At 49.0% G+C, this 21,834-nt stretch overlaps 1 protein-coding gene across 1 annotated transcript in view; it reads left to right on the top strand.

Annotated features, from left to right (window-relative positions):
- The window catches only part of AHNAK (AHNAK nucleoprotein), a 31,642-nt gene extending 12,858 nt beyond the window's left edge, over positions 1-18,784 (top strand). Inside the window, exon 5 of the mRNA XM_064287927.1 lies at positions 856-18,784. Within this exon, the coding sequence (XP_064143997.1) occupies positions 856-17,958 (17,103 nt within the window). The 3' untranslated portion in view covers positions 17,959-18,784. The remainder of the gene's footprint in view (positions 1-855) is intronic.
- Positions 18,785-21,834: the final 3,050 nt, after the last annotated feature.

The following is a 21,834-nucleotide window of genomic DNA, read 5'->3' on the forward strand; positions in this document are numbered from 1 at the left end:
CTCTTACCCTTTTGTGTTCTCTTGCGCCTTGGCCAGCCTCTTTGTTCCTGCTCCTGGGTAGTATGTGGCTGATGCTGTCCCTAAAGTCTCCCATAGTCTCTTCAGGGAGCCCAAATGTTCCATCATGAGGGAAGTGACTTGTGTGGGCTGGTCACAGATGCCAGGAGGAAGGCCGATTGCTTTGCAAGAATCTTTGAAATGATTTCACATGTGCCCCACGGTGCCTTGTGGACACCGTTTTTCTCCTTCCAGAAGCGGAGAGTTATTCTAAGTAGGGGTCAGAGGCTGGGCAGCAAAGTGGTGGATTGCGTCTGTAGGGACCTTTCTCTGCTCCTTCTGATGGCTTATTTATTTAACAAATAATGGTTCCTCAAAGTGAAAGCGTTGACTCAATCGCAATCAGTCTCTTTGGCTCCTCAAATGCTTGCAAGGTGCCAAGGGCTCCTGGGAGGATTCCCTCCCTATTAAACAAACAAGCCAGTGAGTCGGGAGCTGAAGGGTCAAGTCAACACAGTGCTGGTTGCCTGGGAGGGTCCCTGGGACTCAAGAGGCCTATTTGAATCTCAGATTGATCGTAATCCTCCACACAGTGTAGGAGTTGACACGCCCTGCTCTTCCTGTGGCTTCCGCTTACCAGAATTTCCCCTAATAATCTCTGTTTCCTCCTGTGATATGGCTGTCAGCCCTTCTTTCTTCCGTCCCTTGTCCTGTGTCCCGGGAGGCTCTGTGGACCTCTGTTATGGTCCCAGCTTCTTTGGGAGACAGGCAGCCGTGTTGTCGGCTGGGCTGTGGCCGGGCGTCTGGTAATCCAGGCCGGCTCTGCTGCAACCTCTGCTGGTGCCTGTCTTTCCGCAGAGCGGGGATGACGAGGAGTACCAGCGCATCTACACCACCAAGATCAAGCCTCGGCTGAGGTCGGAGGACGGAGTGGAAGGGGACCTTGGGGAGACGCAGAGCCGCACCATAACGGTGACCAGAAGAGTCACAGCCTACACTGTGGATGTGACGGGCCGGGAAGGTGCCAAGGACGTTGACATCAGCAGCCCTGAATTCAAGATCAAGATCCCCAGGCATGAACTGACTGAGATCTCCCACGTGGATGTGGAGACCCAGCCTGGGAAGACAGTGATCAGACTGCCCTCGGGCTCGGGGGTGGTGTCTCCAACCACAGGCTCTGCTGTGGACATCCAAGCAGGGGCCATTTCCGCTTCAGGACCAGAGCTCCAAGGTGCTGGCCATTCGAAGGTCCAGGTCACCGTACCTGGGATCAAGGTGGGAAGCCCGGGCATCAATGTCAGTGCAAAGGGCTTGGACTTGGGTGGCAAAGGAGGGATCCAAGTTTCAGGAGTGGACATTTCATCTTCTCCTGGGAGTGGGGCAGTCAATGTGCAGGGGCCGTCCCTTGAGAGTGGCAATAATGGGAAAATTAAAATTCCCACCATGAAGATGCCCAAGTTTGGTGTCTCCACAGGGCCCGAGAGCCAGGCACCAGAGGTAGGGCTGAGTGTTTCTGCACCTGAGCTCTCCGTGGGGCACAAGGACGGCAAGCCAGGCTTGACCATCGGCGCGAACATCCAGGCACCCCAGCTAGAAGTCAGCGCTCCTTCTGCCAGTATTGAGGGCCTTGAGGGGAAGCTGAAGGGCCCCCATATCACTGGGCCATCCATCGAGGGTGGCCTAGGCCTGAAAGGTGCCAAGCCACAAGGGAGCATAGGGTTGGACATTTCTGCTCCCAAAGTTGAGGGCAGCATCACTGGCCCCAGTGTGGAGGTTCGAGCCCCTGATGTTGACGTTCATGGGGCTGGGGGCAAACTGAGCATGCCCGAAATGAAAGTCCCCAAATTCTCTGTGTCAGGTTCTAAGGGAGAAGGAGCTGGCATTGATGTGACACTGCCTGCAGGTGAAGTGACACTTCCTGCGGTTTCTGGGGACGTCAGCCTGCCTGGGGTTGCTCCTGGTGGTCTGGAAGGGAAGGTGAAGGGTGCCAAAGTCAAGACTCCTGAGATGATAATTCAGAAGCCTAAAATCTCTATGCAGGATGTGGATCTGAGCCTTAGGTCTCCTAAACTGAAAGGCGATATTAAGGTTTCTGCTCCTGGGATACAGGGTGATGTTAAAGGCCCCCAAGTGGATGTAGAGGCACCCAGCCTAGAAGGCCCCAAGCTTAGTGGCCCTTCTGGGAAAACAGGGACCTGCAGGATCTCTATGGCAGATGTAGACTTAAATGTGGCTGCTCCTAAAGTGAAAGGGGGTATAGATGTCACTCTCCCAAAAGTAGAAGGGAAAGATACAGTCCCTGGAGTTGATGTCACAGGCCCCAAAGTCAATGTCAGTGCCCCAGATGTGGAGGTTCATGGCCCAGAGTGGAACCTGAACATGCCCAAGATAAAAATGCCTAAGTTCACCACTCCAGTAGTCAAAGGGGAAGGCCCAGAATTAGACGTGAATTTACCAAAAGAAGATGTCAGTATTTCAGGGCCCAAAGTCAGTGTGGAAGCCCCAAATGTGAACATTGAGGGTCTGGGGGGCAAACTTAAAGGCTCTGATATTAAGCTGCCTGAAGTGAGTGTCAAGACACCAAAGATGTCCATGCCTGATGTAGATTTGCATGTCAAAGGTACAAAGGTGAAGGGCGAGTACGATGTAACAGTGCCAAAGCTTGAAGGGGAACTGAAAGGCCCCAAAGTGGACATTGATGCCCCGGATGTGGATGTTCATGGCCCAGATTGGCATCTGAAGATGCCCAAGATGAAAATACCCAAATTCAGTGTGCCGGGGTTCAAAGCAGAAGGCCCAGAAATGGATGTGAACCTGCCCAAGGCCAGTGTGGACATTTCTGGGCCCAAGGTAGATGTAGGTGCTCCAGATGTGAGCATTGAGGGACCAGAAGGGAAATTGAAAGGGCCCAAATTTAAGATGTCTGAGATGAATATCAAAGCCCCAAAGATCTCCATCCCAGATGTGGACTTGCATTTGAAAGGTCCTAAAGCAAGGGGAGAGTATGATGTCACAGTGCCAAAGGTTGAGGGTGAGATTAAAGTTCCTGATGTTGAACTTAAGAGTGCCAAAGTGGACATTGATGCCCCAGATGTGAACGTTCAAGGCCCAGACTGGCACCTGAAGATGCCCAAGGTGAAAACGCCCAAGTTCAGCATGCCTGGCTTCAAGGCAGAGGGCCCAGAAGTGGATGTGAACCTGCCCAAGGCTGACATTGATGTCTCAGCACCCAAGGTGGATGTCAAAGTTCCAGATGTGAATATTGAAGGACCCGAAGGGAAGCTGAAGGGTCCCAAGTTTAAAATGCCTGAAATGAACATCCAGGGCCCCAAGATCTCCATGCCAGATGTGGATTTGCATATGAAAAGTCCCAAGGTAAAGGGAGAATATGATGTTACAGTGCCAAAGCTAGAAGGGGAGCTGAGAGAGCCAAACGTAGACGTCAGTGCCCCAGATGTTGAAATTCATGGTCCTGATTGGAACCTGAAGATGCCTAAGATGAAAATGCCCAAATTCACCATGCCCAGCCTCAAAGGAGAGGGTCCAGAAGTGGATGTGAACCTGCCCAAGGCTGCTGTGGACATTTCTGGGCCCAAGGTAGATATTAGTGCTCCAGATGTGAGCTTTGAAGGCCCAGAAGGGAAATTGAAAGGCCCCAAGTTTAAGATGCCTGAGATGCACTTCAAAGCTCCTAAGATATCTCCTCCAGATGTTGACCTGGATCTTAAAGGACCCAAAATGAAAGGAAATCTAGATGTGCCTACACCAAAAGTAGAAGCTGAGATGAAAGCTCCAGATGTGGATATCAGAGGCCCCAAGGTAGACATTAAAGCACCAGATGTAGATGTTCAAGGTCCCGATTGGAGCTTGAAAATGCCCAAGATGAAAATGCCCAAGTTCAGCATGCCCAGCTTCAAAGCAGAGGGACCTGAAATGGACGTGAACCTGCCCAAGGCTGACATTGATGTCTCAGTACCCAAAGTGGACATTGATGCTCCAGATGTGAGCCTTGAGGGTCCACAAGGAAAGCTGAAAGGACCCAAATTTAAGATGCCTGAGATGCACTTCAAGGCCCCCAAGATCTCCATGCCTGATGTGGATTTGAAAGGCCCCAAAGTCAAAGGGGATGTGGATATATCTGCTCCCAAGTTAGAAGGTGAAATGAAGGTGCCAGATGTGGACCTCAAAGGGCCCAAAGTGGATATCAGTGCCCCAGATGTTGATATTCATGGCCCAGACTGGAACTTGAAAATGCCTAAGATGAAAATGCCCAAGTTCAGCATGCCTGGCTTTAAAGCAGAGGGCCCAGAAGTGGATGTGAATCTGCCCAAAGCTGACATTGACATCTCTGGGCCCAAGGTGGACATTGAAGCCCCAGATGTGAGCCTTGAGGGCCCAGAAGGGAAGCTGAAAGGTCCCAAGTTTAAGATGCCTGAGATGCACTTCAAGTCCCCCAAAATGTCTATGCCTGATGTGGACTTAAACTTGAAAGGCCCCAAAGTCAAAGGGGATGTGGATGTATCTGTGCCCAAGTTAGAAGGTGAAATGAAAGTGCCAGATGTGGGCATCAAAGGGCCGAAAGTGGACATCAGTGCCCCAGATGTTGATGTTCATGGCCCAGACTGGCACCTGAAGATGCCCAAGATGAAAATGCCCAAGTTCAGCATGCCCGGCTTCAAAGGAGAGGGCCCAGAAGTAGATGTGAACCTGCCCAAGGCTGATATTGACATCTCTGGACCCAAGGTTGACATTGAAGCCCCAGATGTGAGCCTTGAGGGTCCAGAAGGGAAGCTGAAAGGTCCCAAGTTTAAGATGCCTGAGATGCACATCAAGGCACCCAAGATCTCCATGCCTGACGTTGACCTGAATCTTAAAGGGCCCAAACTAAAGGGAGATGTGGATGTATCTTTGCCTGAGGTCGAAGGTGAAATGAAAGTGCCAGATGTGGACATCAAAGGGACCAAAGTGGACATCAGTGCCCCAGATGTGGAAGTTCATGGCCCAGACTGGCACCTGAAGATGCCCAAGATGAAAATGCCCAAGTTCAGCATGCCTGGCTTTAAAGCAGAGGGCCCAGAAGTGGATGTGAACCTGCCCAAGGCCGGCATCGATGTCTCAGCACCTCAAGTAGATATAAGTGCACCAGATGTAAACATTGAAGGTCCGGATGCCAAAGTAAAAGGTCCCAAATTTAAGATGCCAGATATGAATATAAAACCTCAGAAGATATCCATGCCAGATGTTGGCTTACATTTGAAAGGTCCTAAGATGAAAGGAGATTATGATGTTACGGTCCCAAAGCTAGAAGGAGAGATAAAAGCTCCTGAGGTGGACATTAAAGGCCCCAAAGTAGACATTAATGCACCAGATGTGGAAGCTCGTGGCCCAGACTGGCACCTGAAGATGCCCAAGGTGAAAATGCCCAAGTTCAGCATGCCTGGCTTCAAAGGTGAGGGCCCAGAAGTGGATGTGAACCTGCCCAAGGCTGACATTGATGTCTCAGGACCCAAGGTAGATATCAGTGTTCCAGATGTTAATATTGAAGGTCCAGATGCAAAACCCAAGGGCCCCAAGTTCAAGATGCCAAGCATGAGTATACAGACACACAAAATTTCTATGCCTGATGTTGGACTTAATCTGAAATCTCCTAAGCTGAAAAGTGATGTAGATGTTTCCATTCCCAAAGTGGAAGGAGACTTCAAAGGTCCTGAAATTGATGTGAAAGCCCCTAAGATGGACGTGGATGTTGGTGATATTGATATTGAATGTCCAGAAGGAAAGTTGAAGGGCCCCAAGTTTAAGATGCCAGACATGCATTTCAAGGCCCCTAAGATATCCATGCCTGATGTGAACTTAAACTTGAAAGGCCCCAAAGTTAAAGGGGATGTGGATGTGTCTGTGCCTAAGATGGAAGGTGAAATGAAAGTGCCAGATGTGGACATCAAAGGCCCCAAAGTGGACATTGGTGCCCCTGATGTGGATGTTCATGGCCCAGACTGGCACCTGAAGATGCCCAAGGTGAAAATGCCCAAGTTCAGCATGCCTGGCTTCAAAGGAGAGGGCCCAGAAGTGGATGTGAACCTGCCTAAGGCCGACATTAACATTTCTAGCCCCAAAGTTGACATTGATGCTCCTGATTTGGACATTGAGGGACCAGAAGGAAAATTAAAAGGTTCCAAATTTAAGATGCCCAAGTTGAATATCAAAGCTCCTAAGATCTCCATGCCAGATGTGGACTTGAATTTGAAGGGACCCAAACTGAAAGGGGAGATAGATGCTTCTGTGCCAGAACTGGAAGGTGATCTCAGAGGTCCTCAAGTTGATATCAAAGGCCCCAGCGTGGACGTGGAGGTGCCTGATGTTGACCTGGAATGTCCTGATGCAAAGTTGAAAGGCCCCAAATTTAAGATGCCAGACATGCACTTCAAGACCCCCAAGATCTCCATGCCTGATGTGGACTTAAACTTGAAAGGCCCCAAAGTCAAGGGGAATGTAGATATTTCCGTGCCAAAGTTGGAAGGAGATTTGAAAGGCCCCAGTGTGGATGTGGAGGTGCCTAATGTCGATTTGGAATGTCCTGATGCAAAGTTGAAAGGCCCCAAGTTTAAGATGCCAGACATGCATTTCAAGGCCCCCAAGATCTCCATGCCTGATGTGGACTTAAACTTGAAAGGCCCCAAAGTCAAAGGGGATATGGATGTGTCTGTACCCAAGTTAGAAGGTGAAATGAAAGTGCCAGATGTGGACATCAAAGGGCCCAAAATGGATATCAATGCCCCAGATGTGGATGTTCATGGCCCAGACTGGCACCTGAAGATGCCTAAGATCAAAATGCCCAAGTTCAGCATGCCCAGCTTCAAAGGAGAGGGCCCAGAAGTAGATGTGAACCTGCCCAAAGCTGACATTGACATCTCTGCACCGAAGGTTGACGTTGAAGCCCCAGATGTGAGCCTTGAGGGTCCAGAAGGGAAGCTGAAAGGTCCCAAGTTTAAGATGCCAGACATGCACTTCAAGACCCCCAAGATCTCCATGCCTGATGTGGACTTACACTTGAAAGGCCCCAAAGTCAAAGGGGACATGGATGTTTCTGTACCAAAATTAGAGGGAGAGTTGAAAGGCCCCGTTGTGGATGTGGAGGTGCCTGATGTTGACCTGGAATGTCCTGATGCAAAGTTGAAAGGCCCCAAGTTTAAGATGCCAGACATGCATTTCAAGGCCCCCAAGATCTCCATGCCTGATGTGGACTTAAACTTGAAAGGCCCCAAAGTCAAAGGCGATATGGATGTGTCTGTACCCAAGTTAGAAGGTGAAATGAAAGTGCCTGATATGGACATCAAAGGCCCCAAAGTGGACATCAGTGTCCCAGATGTCGATGTTCATGGCCCAGACTGGCATCTAAAGATGCCCAAGATGAAAATGCCCAAGTTCAGCATGCCCGGCTTCAAAGGAGAGGGTCCAGAAGTGGATGTAAACTTACCCAAGCCAGATATTGACATTTCAGGCCCCAAGGTGGACATTGAGGCTCCAGATGTGAACATCGAGGGTCCTGAAGGAAAACTAAAAGGCCCTAAGTTCAAGATGCCTGAAATGCACTTCCACACCCCCAAGATCTCCATGCCTGACATTGATTTCAACTTAAAGGGGCCTAAAGTCAAGGGAGATGTTGATGTTTCTGCCCCAAAACTGGAAGGAGAGTTAAAGGGCCCAGAATTGGATGTCAAAGGCCCCAAATTGGATGTTGATATGGAAGGCCCAGATGGCAAATGGAAAAGTCCTAAGTTTAAGATGCCAGACATGCACTTTAAAGCTCCCAAAATTGCCATGCCAGACGTTGACCTACACTTAAAAAGCTCCAGAATAAAGGGAGAGATGGACATAGATGTTCCCAAATTGGAAGGAGACCTCAAAGGGCCACATGTGGACATCAGTGGGCCAGACATTGACATCGAAGGACCAGAGGGCAAATTGAAAGGTCCCAAGTTCAAGATGCCTGACATGCATTTCAAAGCCCCCAATATTTCTATGCCTGATGTGGACCTAAATCTGAAAGGACCCAAAATCAAGGGGGATGTAGATGTGACTGTGCCTGAGGTGGAAGGTAAAATTAAAGTACCAGATGTGGACATCAAGGGCCCCAAAGTAGACATAAATGCTCCCGAAGTTCATGGCCCAGACTGGCACTTGAAGATGCCTAAGATGAAAATGCCCAAGTTCAGCATGCCAGGCTTCAAGGGAGAAGTCCCTGAAGTGGATGTGAGCCTGCCCAAGGCAGACATTGATGTCTCAGGACCCAAGGTGGACATTGAAGGTCCCGATGTTAACATTGAAGGACCAGAGGGAAAGTTGAAAGGACCTAAGTTCAAGATGCCTGAGATGAACATCAAAGCCCCCAAGATCTCCATGCCTGACTTTGATTTGCACCTGAAGGGTCCCAAGGTAAAGGGCGATATGGACGTTTCCCTGCCTAAGGTGGAAGGTGACCTAAAGGCCCCTAAAGTTGACATCCAAGGCCCCAAAGTGGACATCAATGCCCCAGATGTGGGTGTTCAAGGCCCAGACTGGCACCTGAAGATGCCCAAGATGAAAATGCCCAAGTTCAGCATGCCTGGCTTCAAAGGAGAGGGCCCAGAAGTAGATGTAAACCTGCCCAAGGCTGACATGGAAGTTTCAGGGCCCAAGGTGGACATTGAAGGACCTGATGTTAACATTGAAGGACCAGAAGGAAAACTGAAAGGTCCTAAGTTCAAGATGCCTGAGATGAACATCAAAGCCCCCAAGATCTCCATGCCTGACTTTGATTTGCACCTGAAAGGTCCCAAAGTGAAGGGTGATGTGGATGTTTCCCTGCCTAAGGTGGAAGGTGACTTAAAGGGCCCGGAAGTTGACATCAAAGGCCCCAAAGTGGACATTGATGTCCCAGATGTGGATGCTCATGGCCCAGACTGGCACCTGAAGATGCCCAAGGTGAAAATGCCCAAGTTCAGCATGCCTGGCTTCAAAGGCGAGGGCCCAGATGTAGATGTGAACCTGCCCAAGGCTGACATTGACATCTCAGGACCCAAAGTGGATGTTGAGTGTCCTGATGTTAATATTGAAGGACCTGAAGGAAAATGGAAAAGCCCAAAGTTTAAGATGCCTGAAATGCATTTTAAAACTCCAAAGATATCTATGCCAGATATTGACCTTAATCTTACCGGCCCCAACATAAAAGGAGATGTGGATGTTACAGTTCCCAAGGTAGAGGGAGAACTGAAAGTCCCAGAAGTTGACATCAAAGGCCCCAAAGTGGACATCGATGTCCCAGATGTAGACGTTCATGGCCCAGACTGGCACCTGAAGATGCCCAAGGTGAAAATGCCCAAATTCAGCATGCCTGGCTTCAAAGGCGAGGGCCCAGAAGTAGATGTGAATTTGCCCAAGGCCGACGTTGACATCTCAGGACCCAAGGTGGACATTGAAGGACCTGATGTTAACATTGAAGGACCAGAGGGAAAGTTGAAAGGTCCTAAGTTCAAGATGCCTGAGATGAACATCAAAGCCCCCAAGATCTCCATGCCTGATATTGATTTGCACCTGAAGGGTCCCAAGGTAAAGGGCGATATGGATGTTTCCCTGCCTAAGGTGGAAGGTGACTTAAAGGCCCCTAAAGTGGACATCAAAGGTCCCAAAGTGGATATTGATGTCCCTGATGTGGATGCTCGGGGCCCAGACTGGCATCTAAAAATGCCCAAGGTGAAAATGCCCAAGTTCAGCATGCCTGGCTTCAAAGGAGAGGGTCCAGAAGTGGATGTGAACTTGCCCAAGGCTGACATTGATATCTCAGGACCCAAAGTGGATGTTGAATGTCCTGATGTGAATATTGAAGGACCAGAAGGAAAGTTGAAAGGTCCTAAGTTCAAGATACCTGAGATGAACATCAAAGCCCCCAAGATCTCCATGCCTGACATTGATCTGAATCTGAAGGGCCCCAAAGTAAAAGGTGATGTAGATGTGTCTTTGCCAAAAGTGGAGGGTGAGATTAAAGCTCCTGATGTGGACATCAAAGGACCCAAAATGGACATTGGTGCCCCGGATGTGGACATTCATGGCCCAGACTGGCACTTGAAGATGCCCAAGGTGAAAATGCCCAAGTTCAGCATGCCTGGCTTCAAAGGAGAAGGCCCAGAAGTGGATGTGAACCTGCCCAAGGCTGACATTGATGTTTCAGGGCCCAAGGTGGACATTGATGTTCCAGATGTGAATATTGAAGGTCCAGATGCAAAACTGAAGGGCCCCAAGTTCAAGATGCCGGATGTGAATATCAAAGCTCCTAAGATATCAATGCCAGATGTGGACCTTAATCTTAAAGGCCCTAAAATGAAAGGAGAGGTGGATGTTTCACTTCCAAATGTAGAAGGTGATTTGAAAGGACCCACTCTTGACATAAAGGGCCCAAAGATAGATGTAGATGCTCCAGATATTGACATTCACGGCCCAGAAGGCAAATTAAAAGGTCCAAAAGTGAAGATGCCGGACATGCATGTAAACATACCCAAGATCTCCATGCCAGATATTGATCTGAATTTGAAAGGCGCTAAGCTGAAGGGAGATGTTGATGTCTCTGGGCCCAAATTAGAAGGTGACATTAAAGCTCCCAAATTGGATGTAAAAGTTCCAGAAGTGGACATTTCTGGCCCTAAGCTCAACATTGAAGGGAAATCAAAGAAATCTCGTTTTAAGCTTCCCAAATTTAATTTTTCAGGCTCCAAAGTTCAGACACCTGAAGTGGATGTCAAAGTTAAAAAGCCAGATATTGACGTGACAAGTCCAAAAGTGGATATTAATGCTCCTGATGTTGAGGTGCAAGGAAAAGTGAAAGGGTCCAAGTTCAAAATGCCTTTCCTTAGTATTTCATCTCCCAAAGTTTCTATGCCTGATGTGGAGTTAAACCTGAAAGGTCCTAAAGTCAAAGGTGAGTTAGATGTTGCAGTTCCTAATTTAGAAGGTGACTTTAAAGGTCCCAAAATGGATATTAAGGCACCAGAAGTCCATCTTGATGCACCTGATGTAGATGTTCACGGTCCAGACTGGAATCTGAAAATGCCTAAGATGAAGATGCCCAAGTTCAGTGTGCCTGGCTTAAAAGCAGAAGGGCCAGATATGGCAATGGATCTGCCAAAAGGAGATATCAACATAGAGAGTCCCAGTGTGAACATCGAGGGCCCAGAAATCAATGTGGAAGGTCCAGAGGGAAGCTTAAAAGGTCCCAAGTTCAAGATGCCTGACTTGAACATCAAAGCTCCCAAGGTCTCCATGCCTGACATTGACTTAAACTTGAAGGGACCCAAGGTGAAAGGTGATGTGGATGTTTCTCTGCCCAAAGTTGAAGGGGACTTGAGAGGGCCTGAGGTTGATATCAAAGGCCCCAAAGTGGACATTGATGCCCCCGATGTGGATGTTCATGGCCCAGACTGGCACCTGAAGATGCCCAAGGTGAAAATGCCCAAGTTCAGCATGCCTGGCTTCAAAGGAGACGGCCCAGAAGTGGATGTGAACCTGCCCAAGGCTGACATTGATGTCTCAGGACCCAAGGTGGACATTGATGTTCCAGATGTGAATATTGAAGGTCCAGATGCAAAACTGAAGGGTCCCAAGTTCAAGATGCCTGAGATGAACATCAAAGCTCCCAAGATTTCTATGCCTGACATTGATCTAAACCTGAAGGGATCAAAAATGAAGGGTGATGTGGATGTGTCTTTGCCAAGAGTGGAAGGTGACCTAAAAGGCCCTGAAATAGATATCAAGGGCCCCAAATTGGACATTGACACTCCTGATATTAACATCGAAGGCCCAGAAGGCAAATTAAAGGGGCCCAAATTTAAGATGCCAGAGATGCACCTAAAGGCCCCCAAAATGTCAATGCCAGACATTGATTTAAACCTGAAGGGCCCCAAAGTGAAGGGTGATGTGGATGTTTCACTTCCCAAGGTTGAAGGGGATCTGAAAGGCCCTGAAGTAGACCTGAAAGGCCCCAAAGTGGACATCGATGTCCCAGATGTGGACGTTCATGGCCCAGACTGGCACCTGAAGATGCCCAAGGTGAAAATGCCCAAATTCAGCATGCCTGGCTTCAAAGGCGAGGGCCCAGAAGTGGATGTGAATTTGCCCAAGGCCGACGTTGACATCTCAGGACCCAAGGTGGACATTGAAGGACCTGATGTTAACATTGAAGGACCAGAGGGAAAGTTGAAAGGTCCTAAGTTCAAGATGCCTGAGATGAACATCAAAGCCCCCAAGATCTCCATGCCTGACTTTGATTTGCACCTGAAAGGGCCCAAGGTGAAAGGAGATGTGGATGTTTCCCTGCCTAAGGTAGAAGGTGACTTAAAGGGCCCGGAAGTAGATATCAAAGGCCCCAAAGTGGACATTGATGCCCCCGATGTGGATGTTCATGGCCCAGATTGGCACCTGAAGATGCCCAAAATAAAAATGCCCAAGTTCAGCATGCCTGGCTTCAAAGGAGAGGGCCCAGAAGTGGATGTGAATCTGCCCAAGGCTGACATTGATATCTCTGGACCCAAAGTGGACATTGATGCTCCAGATGTGAATATTGAAGGTCCAGATGCGAAACTGAAGGGCCCCAAGTTCAAGATGCCTGAGATGAACATCAAAGCTCCCAAGATCTCCATGCCTGACTTTGATTTGCACCTGAAAGGTCCCAAGGTGAAGGGTGACGTGGATGTTTCTCTACCCAAAGTGGAAGGTGACCTGAAGGGCCCAGAAGTTGACATTAAAGGCCCCAAAGTGGACATTGATGCCCCAGATGTGGATGTTCACGGTCCAGACTGGCACCTGAAGATGCCCAAGGTGAAAATGCCCAAGTTCAGCATGCCTGGCTTCAAAGGAGAGGGCCCAGAAGTGGATGTGAACCTGCCCAAGGCTGACATTGATGTCTCAGGACCCAAGGTGGACATTGATGTTCCAGATGTGAATATCGAAGCTCCAGATGCAAAACTGAAGGGACCCAAGTTTAAAATGCCTGACCTGCACCTCAAGGCGCCCAAGATCTCTATGCCTGAAATTGACTTAAACCTGAAGGGTCCAAAGGTGAAAGGTGATATGGATGTTTCTCTGCCCAAAGTGGAAGGTGACCTGAAGGGCCCTGAAGTTGACATAAAAGGCCCCAAAGTAGACATTGATGCCCCAGATGTGGACGTTCACGGTCCAGACTGGCACCTGAAGATGCCCAAGGTGAAAATGCCCAAGTTCAGCATGCCTGGCTTCAAAGGAGAAGGCCCAGAAGTGGATGTGAACCTGCCCAAGGCTGACATTGATGTCTCAGGACCCAAGGTGGACATTGATGTTCCAGATGTGAATATCGAAGGCCCAGATGCGAAACTGAAGGGCCCCAAGTTCAAGATGCCTGAGATGAACATTAAAGCTCCCAAGATCTCCATGCCTGACTTTGATTTGCACCTGAAGGGCCCCAAAGTAAAGGGTGATGTGGACGTTTCTCTACCCAAAGTGGAAAGCGACATAAAGGGCCCTGAAATGGATATCAAGGGCCCAAAGTTGGACATCAAAACTCCTGATGTCAATATTGAAGGTCCAGAAGGGAAACTGAAGGGGCCCAAATTTAAGATGCCAGAGATGCACATCAAAGCCCCCAAGATTTCCATGCCTGATTTTGACTTAAATCTGAAGGGGCCAAAGGTAAAGGGGGATGTGGACCTTTCACTCCCCAAGGTGGAAAGTGACCTGAAAGTACCAGAGGTGGACATCGAAGGTCCTGAAGGAAAAATCAAAGGGCCAAAATTTAAGGTGCCTGATGTCCATTTCAAAACTCCTCAAATCTCCATGAGTGACATTGATTTGAATTTGAAAGGGCCTAAGGCAAAAGGAGATTTGGACATTTCTCTTCCTAAACTGGAAGGAGATCTGAAAGGCCCCAAAGTGGATGTCAAAGCCCCTAAGCTGGATATAGACACTCCTGACATTGACATCCATGGTCCAGAAGGGAAACTGAAGGGCCCCAAGTTTAAAATGCCTGACCTGCACCTCAAGGCACCCAAGATCTCCATGCCTGAAGTTGACCTGAATCTGAAGGGTCCAAAGGTGAAAGGTGATATGGATGTTTCTCTACCCAAAGTAGAAGGTGACCTAAAGGGCCCTGAAGTTGATATCAGGGGCCCCAAAGTAGATGTTGATGTCCCAGATGTGGATGTTCATGGCCCAGACTGGCACCTGAAGATGCCCAAGGTAAAAATGCCCAAGTTCAGCATGCCTGGCTTCAAAGGAGAGGGCCCAGAAGTGGATGTGAATCTGCCCAAGGCCGACATTGACATCTCAGGACCCAAGGTGGACATTGACGTTCCAGATGTGAATATCGAAGCTCCAGATGCAAAACTGAAGGGCCCCAAGTTCAAGATGCCTGAGATGAACATCAAAGCTCCCAAGATCTCTATGCCTGACCTTGACTTACACCTGAAGAGCCCCAAAGTGAAGGGTGATGTGGATGTTTCGCTGCCTAAACTGGAAGGTGACTTGAAGGGCCCTGAAGTTGACATTAAAGGCCCCAAAGTGGACATTGATGCCCCAGATGTGGATGTTCACGGTCCAGACTGGCACCTGAAGATGCCCAAGGTGAAAATGCCCAAGTTCAGCATGCCTGGCTTCAAAGGAGAGGGCCCAGAAGTGGATGTGAACCTGCCCAAGGCTGACATTGATGTCTCAGGACCCAAGGTGGACATTGATGTTCCAGATGTGAATATTGAAGGCCCAGATGCAAAATTGAAGGGCCCCAAGTTCAAGATGCCCGAAATAAATATAAAGGCTCCTAAGATCTCCATGCCTGATGTTGACCTGGATTTGAAAGGACCCAAAGTAAAAGATTTTGATGTGTCTGTCCCTAAGGTTGAAGGTACTTTCAAAGGCCCAGAAGTAGACCTTAAAGGTCCAGGTCTAGATTTAAAAGGCCCTGATGCCAAATTCAGTGGCCCAGATTTGAAGATGCCGTCACTAGATATATCTGCCCCTAAAGTAACCGCTCCTGATATTGATTTGCATCTGAAAGCACCAAAAATTGGAGTTTCTGGCCCCAAATTAGAAGGCAGTGAACTGGACCTCAAGGGCCCCAAAGTTGATTTAGAAGCTCCAAGCTTAGATGTACACATGGACAGCCCAGATATTAACATTGAGGGGCCAGATGTTAAAATCCCCAAGTTTAAGAAACCCAAGTTTGGATTTGGGGCAAAAAGCCCCAAAGCTGACATCAAGTCACCTTCACTAGATGTGACTGTTCCCGAGGCAGAGCTGAATGTTGAGACTCCTGAAATTAGTGTTGGTGGCAAGGGCAAGAAAAGCAAGTTTAAAATGCCGAAAATTCACATGAGTGGCCCTAAACTTAAGCCCAAAAAGCAGGGATTTGACTTGAATGTTCCTGGAGGCGAAATCGACGCTAGTCTCAAGACCCCTGATGTAGACGTCAATGTTGTGGGGCCGGATGCTGCACTAAAAGTTGATGTGAAGTCTCCCAAAACCAAGAAACCTATGTTTGGAAAAATGTACTTCCCGGATGTAGAATTTGACATTAAATCACCTAAATTTAAGGCTGAGGCACCCCTCCCAAGCTCCAAATTGGAGGGTGAAATCCAAGCACCTGATCTGGATATTTCTTCACCGGGGATTAATGTGGAAGGTCCAGACATCAAGCTGAAGGCTCCCAAGTTCAAGGTGCCAGGTGTGGATGTCTCAGGGCCAAAAATAGAGGGCAACTTAAAAGGCCCTAGGGTGCAGGCAAACTTGGACGCACCTAACATCAACATTGAAGGCCCAGATGCTAAAGTCAAAGCACCGTCTTTTGGCATTTCTACCCCTCAAGTCTCCATCCCCGACGTAAATGTGAACTTGAAAGGACCAAAGGTAAAGGGTGATGTCCCTAGTGTGGGGCTGGAAGGACCAGACGTAGATCTGCAAGGTCCGGAAGCAAAAATCAAGTTCCCCAAGTTTTCAATGCCCAAAATCGGTGTCCCTGGCATGAAAATGGAGGACGGGAAAGCTGAGATCCATGCCCAGTTGCCCTGCCTGGAAGGAGGCTTGAGTGCGCCCGATGTTAGGCTCGAAGGGCCTGACGTGTCTCTGAAGGGGCCAAAAGTAGACTTGCCTTCAGTGAACCTCTCAATGCCGAAAGTCTCCGGGCCTGACCTTGACCTCAACTTGAAAGGACCAAGTTTGAAGGGGGACCTGGATGCATCTATTCCCAGCATGAAGGTGCATGCCCCAGGGCTTAACCTCAAAGGTGTCAGTGGAAAGGTGCAGATGGAAGGAGATGGAGTAAAAGTTCCGGGGATTGATGCCCCATCACTCAGTGTTCATGCGCCTGATGTGACGCTGAAGGGACCAAGCCTGCAAGGAGACCTGAATGTCTCTGGTGACATCAAGTGCCCGAAAGTCTCAGTAGGTGCTCCTGATCTAAGCTTGGAGGCACCTGATGGTGGTATTAAACTTCCCAAAATGAACCTTCCCCAGTTTGGCATCTCCACTCCGGGGTCCGATGTAGACATTAACATCAAAGGGCCACAAGTGGCTGGAGAACTGAAGGGGCCAGGCGTGGATGTGAACCTTGGAGGTGTGAACCTGAAAGGGCCTCAGATTTCTTCCCCTCACATCTCAGCACCGGATGTGGACTTTAGCCTGGAAGGACCAAAAATCAAAAGTGAGATGAAAGGCCCCTCTATTGGAGGAGGTCTTGCTGGCATCAATGTTCAAGGTCTAGAAGGAAGCCTGCAGATGCCTGGAATCAAGTCCTCTGGATGTGATGTGGAGCTGCCAGGTGTGAAGGTGAAACTCCCAACTGGGCAGATTTCTGGTCCTGAAATCAAAGGTGATCTGAAAGGTTCTGGTCTGGGTTTTGATGGGGCTGCTCCTGATATCAGCGTGAAAGGGCCTTCATTTAACATGGCAGCTCCTGAGTCAGATTTCAGTGTTGGCCTGAAGGGCCCAAAAATCAAAGGAGGTGTGGATGTTTCCGGGGGTGTCAGTGCCCCAGGCATCAGCCTGGGCGAAGGGCATATGAGTGTCAAAGGTTCTGGAGGGGAATGGAAGGGCCCCCAGGTCTCCTCTGCTCTCAACTTGGAGGCACCTAAGTTTGCTGGGGGACTTCATTTCTCAGGACCAAAGGTAGAAGGCGGTGTGAAAGAAGGCCAGATTGGACTCCAGGGTCCTGGGCTGAGTGTGTCTGGGCCTCAAGGTCACTCGGGAAGTGGATCTGGAAAAGTAACATTCCCCAAGATGAAGATCCCCAAATTCACCTTCTCTGGCCGGGAGCTGGTTGGCAGAGAAGTAGGGGTGGATGTTAACTTCCCCAAAGCAGAGGCCAGTGTCCAGGCTGCTGCCGCAGAAGGTGAATGGGAAGAGTCCGAAGTGAAACTCAAGAAGTCCAAGATCAAGATGCCCAAGTTTAATTTCTCTAAGCCTAAAGGGAAAGGTGGTGTCACCGGCTCACCAGAAGCATCCATCTCGGGGTCCAAAGGTGACCTGAAAAGCTCGAAGGCCAGCTTAGGCTCTCTGGAAGGAGAAGCAGAGGGTGAAACGTCTTCTCCCAAAGGCAAATTCTCCTTATTTAAAAGCAAGAAGCCCGGGCACCGCTCGAACTCCTTCAGCGATGAGAGGGAGTTCTCTGCGCCTTCCACCCCGACAGGGACTTTGGAGTTTGAAGGTGGGGAAGTGTCATTAGAAGGTGGAAAGGCCAAAGGGAAACATGGAAAGCTGAAATTTGGTACCTTTGGTGGGTTGGGGTCAAAGAGCAAAGGTCATTATGAGGTGACTGGGAGCGATGATGAAGCAGGCAAGTTACAGGGGAGTGGAGCGTCCTTGGCCTCAAAGAAGTCCCGGCTGTCATCATCTTCTAGCAATGACAGTGGGACCAAGGTTGGCATCCAACTTCCTGAGGTAGAAGTGGCGGTTTCCATGAAGAAAGAGTAGCAGGCCTTTGTATGTGTGTACATATATATATATAAATACATCAGCCTTGGGTGTGTTTGTGTATAAACTCCAAAGAGAAACACGCCTATAGCCTCAGCAATAATGCAAAGAGCTTGCCTCTCCCAGTGGCAAGTGCTGACAAACCAACTGCCTTCAGGCTGCGGGAACCTTACACGTAGTTCAAGGGTTCCGAGTTCATCCAGCCCATGCGCAAAGTCAACAGTATCTGGCTTAAGATTTCAGTTTTTTGTTTTTTTGTTTCTGCGTTGAATGCTGAGAGCTCCCGTTTACTAAGCAAGCTTTTGTGTTTATTATCCTCATTTTTACTGAACATTGTTAGTGTTGGGGTCCTGGAAACTCACTTTTTCATTGTAATTACGATTGGGGCTTTTGTTAGCAGGGAGGGTGGGGTAGGAAGCAGTAGATGGGGCAAGACCTTCATTTCTCCTAAGATTGGATCGACTCCAACAGCAAACACTCAAAGATGGCCGAGAGGGGCTGGCAGCCAGGGTGTTTGGGTGTTAGAGCTCTTTGGCATTGCTTTTTTTCCCCAGGGGTGGCGGTCCCAGCCAGTTTGGTGCTGACAGCCAGCGGGAATTAGAATCTGTTTGCAACTTGTCCAGCCCACCAGCTCAACCTGAGGTTTCCCATTCTTTGTAAGAGAAATGTTTATTCATGACCGCCACATCCCTGATATTAGTTCTGATTTCTTTTAACAAATGTTATCATGATTAAGAAAATTTTCCAGCACTTTAATGGCAAATTAATTGAGAATGTAAGAAAATTGATGCTGTAAAGGGCAAATAAAGCTGTTTATTAACCCTGATGCCTTGTGACTGTGTTTTGTGTTGGGTGGGGGTCGGGGAGGATAGCCTGGAAGGGCTGCAGACCCAATCCTACCAGTTCCAACTGGACCCACCCAGTGGCCTTGCTAGTTTCATTGTTGTGTGCTGCCAAGTTGATTCCGACTTATAGCGATCCCTAAAGGACAGAGTAGAACTGCCCCATAGGCTTTCCTAGGTTGTAATCCTTATGGTAGCAGATTGTGAGGTCTTTTCTCCCACAGAGCGGCTGGTGGGTTAGCAGCCCAACGCTTAACCTTAGTGCCACCAGGTCTCCTAGTTTGATTAGTGACTTTAAAGTAGTGACTCCCCCCTCCCCCCCATAGGTAATGGGAGGGATTCTTCGCTTTTGGAATCTCAAGTGAGACTGGCTGCACCATTGCTGAGAAATCAAGAGACGCAAATGGGTGGCCCAAGACCCGGGACACACCCACCAACTTTGCATCTTTGCAAATGAATTTAAGATTTGGATATGGTTCTAAGTGGGTAAAAGGTTACGGATGTGAATGGAGAAAATACCTGTTACAAGTGGTAGAGAGGGCTCTGGCTGTGAGCCATCAACCTGCTATCTACTCCTGACCTGGCTGCAGGTTTGCTGTGTGGCCTCAGGGAAGTTACCCACCCTTTCTGGGACCCAGTTTCCTTTTTTTTGAAATCAGCGTGCTGATCTAGTATTAGATATCTTTATGATTACTTCTAGTTCATTTTAGGGCTAGCTAACCTTCATGAAAAATCTCTTCTTACCAAAGTCCTCTTTTGATTTTCAGCCTTACAGACTATATGTGGTAAGAGAGCCTTCTAGTAATTGGCTTCTGATGTTGATTATTTTTGGGCAGAGGATGGTGCCTTCTTGTACCAAAACAATTGGGCCAAGCTCCTTCACCTTGCCATTTCCCAGAGCTGCCTCCTTTCTGCCAGTGGATTCTCCCCAGACCGGAGATAACCCCACCCAGCCCTTTCCAGGACCACCTTATCAGCAGATTTCCCCATAGCCAGGGAATCTCCTGCCCAGTGTGGGCTTCAGCTGTCCCTGTTGGGATTTCAGATACACATTCACCAGCTGCATCCATTCCCACATTAGCTGGCCCACATCTAGGGGCCAGAGCCTGTATCTCTGGGGATTTGGGAGCTCAAGGGTGGCTCTTGGTTTTGGAAAGAGAGAGGGAGAGAAGAAGGCCCTTGACCCCCTGTTGCTTAAGATGACCTACCTGTAGATGCCCTTTGAATTGGCCAAGGCACATAACCTCTTTTGAGTTGAATTTCCTCGCCTGGAAATGGGGAGGGTATCCATCAGGCCAGAGAGTCTGTTCTACGCATGAGGTTGTCTATTTCACGAGGGTGCCACATTGACACGTGCAGTATTCATGGCACAGTCATTTATTTACTGAGAGCACGAGGGTGGGTATGGAGTCCTGGACAAGCAGGTGTGACTCCCTCTTCTAGAGTATTCTAGAAACACTTCAGGATACATGGGGCCACACACACGCCTGCTGGCATGCACATGTGTGTGCAGCTCCATTCTGTCTCAATGGGGTCTGGGCACCCCCTGAGGGTGCTTCTTTCACTCAACCATACCTTGAAGCCCAACTTCTGATCCTCCCTAAACTGTGGAGCTGACAAGGGTATGGGGTAGGGCAGAGTGAGCACGCTGCCCAAGATATGTGGCCCTGGTGCCTGGGGGTGGGGTGAAAGCATGACAGTACAGTGATGTCCATCAGGATCCTGGAAAGGTCTCCTGCACAGGGCTACTCAGGTTGTCCAATAATATATCAGTGAAAATTCTTATCTCAGCTTGAGGAAGGGGAGAGGTAGGCTAGGGCTGGCCCTGAGTGTCCGTTCATTCAATAACTATTTTTTGAGCACTTACTGTGCTCTAGGCGTGTTATTTGGTTGCAATCCAGCCCCACTGATCTCAAACTCCTCCTCTGCTGACCTCCACGGATCAAATGATGTAGTGAATGTGAGTGGTTTGGAAAACTGGAAAGTTCTGTGTAAATAATAATACTTCTCCCGGTGATGATGAGGATGAGAATGATGGTTCCTGGGCTATCAGGGTGAGGTCTCACTGGTTGGGACAGTCAGAGTGTAGTGGGAGGGATGGAGGAAGAACATAGCAATTGGCCATTTTAAAGGCAAGAACCTTCTCAGCTGCCCCCTCCTTGCACATTAGGGCCAGGCTGAAGGCAGTGACCAAGGTCCCCTTGGCGAGACCTGTGTGGGCCACAGAACATGAGCCTTACTTCCTGCAATGACCGTTGCCATAGAAGGGGCAGCCACAGAAGGAGGTTCAAGGGCCTAGCGTGGGATGTGTTCATCCCAGCTGGCTTTCCTTTGCCTCCCTGCCCTCCTACCACCCTCTTATCCCCTGGTCCTCTTGACACCTTTATCACCACCTGCCCCCACGCTCGTGCAGTCCTTGCTGGGGATGGTCCTAGATATCCCCCAAAGTTCTTCAGCCAAAGATTAGACAGGTCTATAGGGCCAACAGTAACACACATGAGGGACATGCTTCATAGTTCAATCATGCATATGAGACTAAAGGTCACAGCAGCCCAAAAGCAAAGAGAAGGCAGGAAGGGACAGGAAAACTGTACAAATGGGAACAGAACCTGGGGTGGAGAAAGGGAGAGCGCTGACACATTGTGGGACTGGCAACCAATGGCACAAAACAATGGGTATATTAATTGTTTAACGAGAAACGAATTTGCTATGTAATCTTTCACACACACACACACACATACACACACACTTTTACAGGGTCTTACACTTGGAGATCCTGGCTGCTGTGTTGGAGGTGGCGGGAGTATCCTCAGGAGACTGGGAAGGGGCTGGGAGGGACTCTTCCAGGTCCTTCCTCAGAGTTCTAAAGCAGGAACTGCAGCCTCTCAGGACAGCTCGCTTTAGGCAGCGTGACGCTGTGTGTGGAAAGCGGTGTGGTTATGGGGACATTTGGCAAATGGAATTACTTGAAATGCATGATGGGCTCACACATAGCAGGGAATGTTTTTCATAAACTCAAACTCATCTCTGTGTC

The sequence above is a fragment of the Loxodonta africana genome, chromosome 7 (genome assembly GCF_030014295.1).
Source record: "Loxodonta africana isolate mLoxAfr1 chromosome 7, mLoxAfr1.hap2, whole genome shotgun sequence".
Lineage (NCBI taxonomy): Eukaryota > Metazoa > Chordata > Mammalia > Proboscidea > Elephantidae > Loxodonta > Loxodonta africana.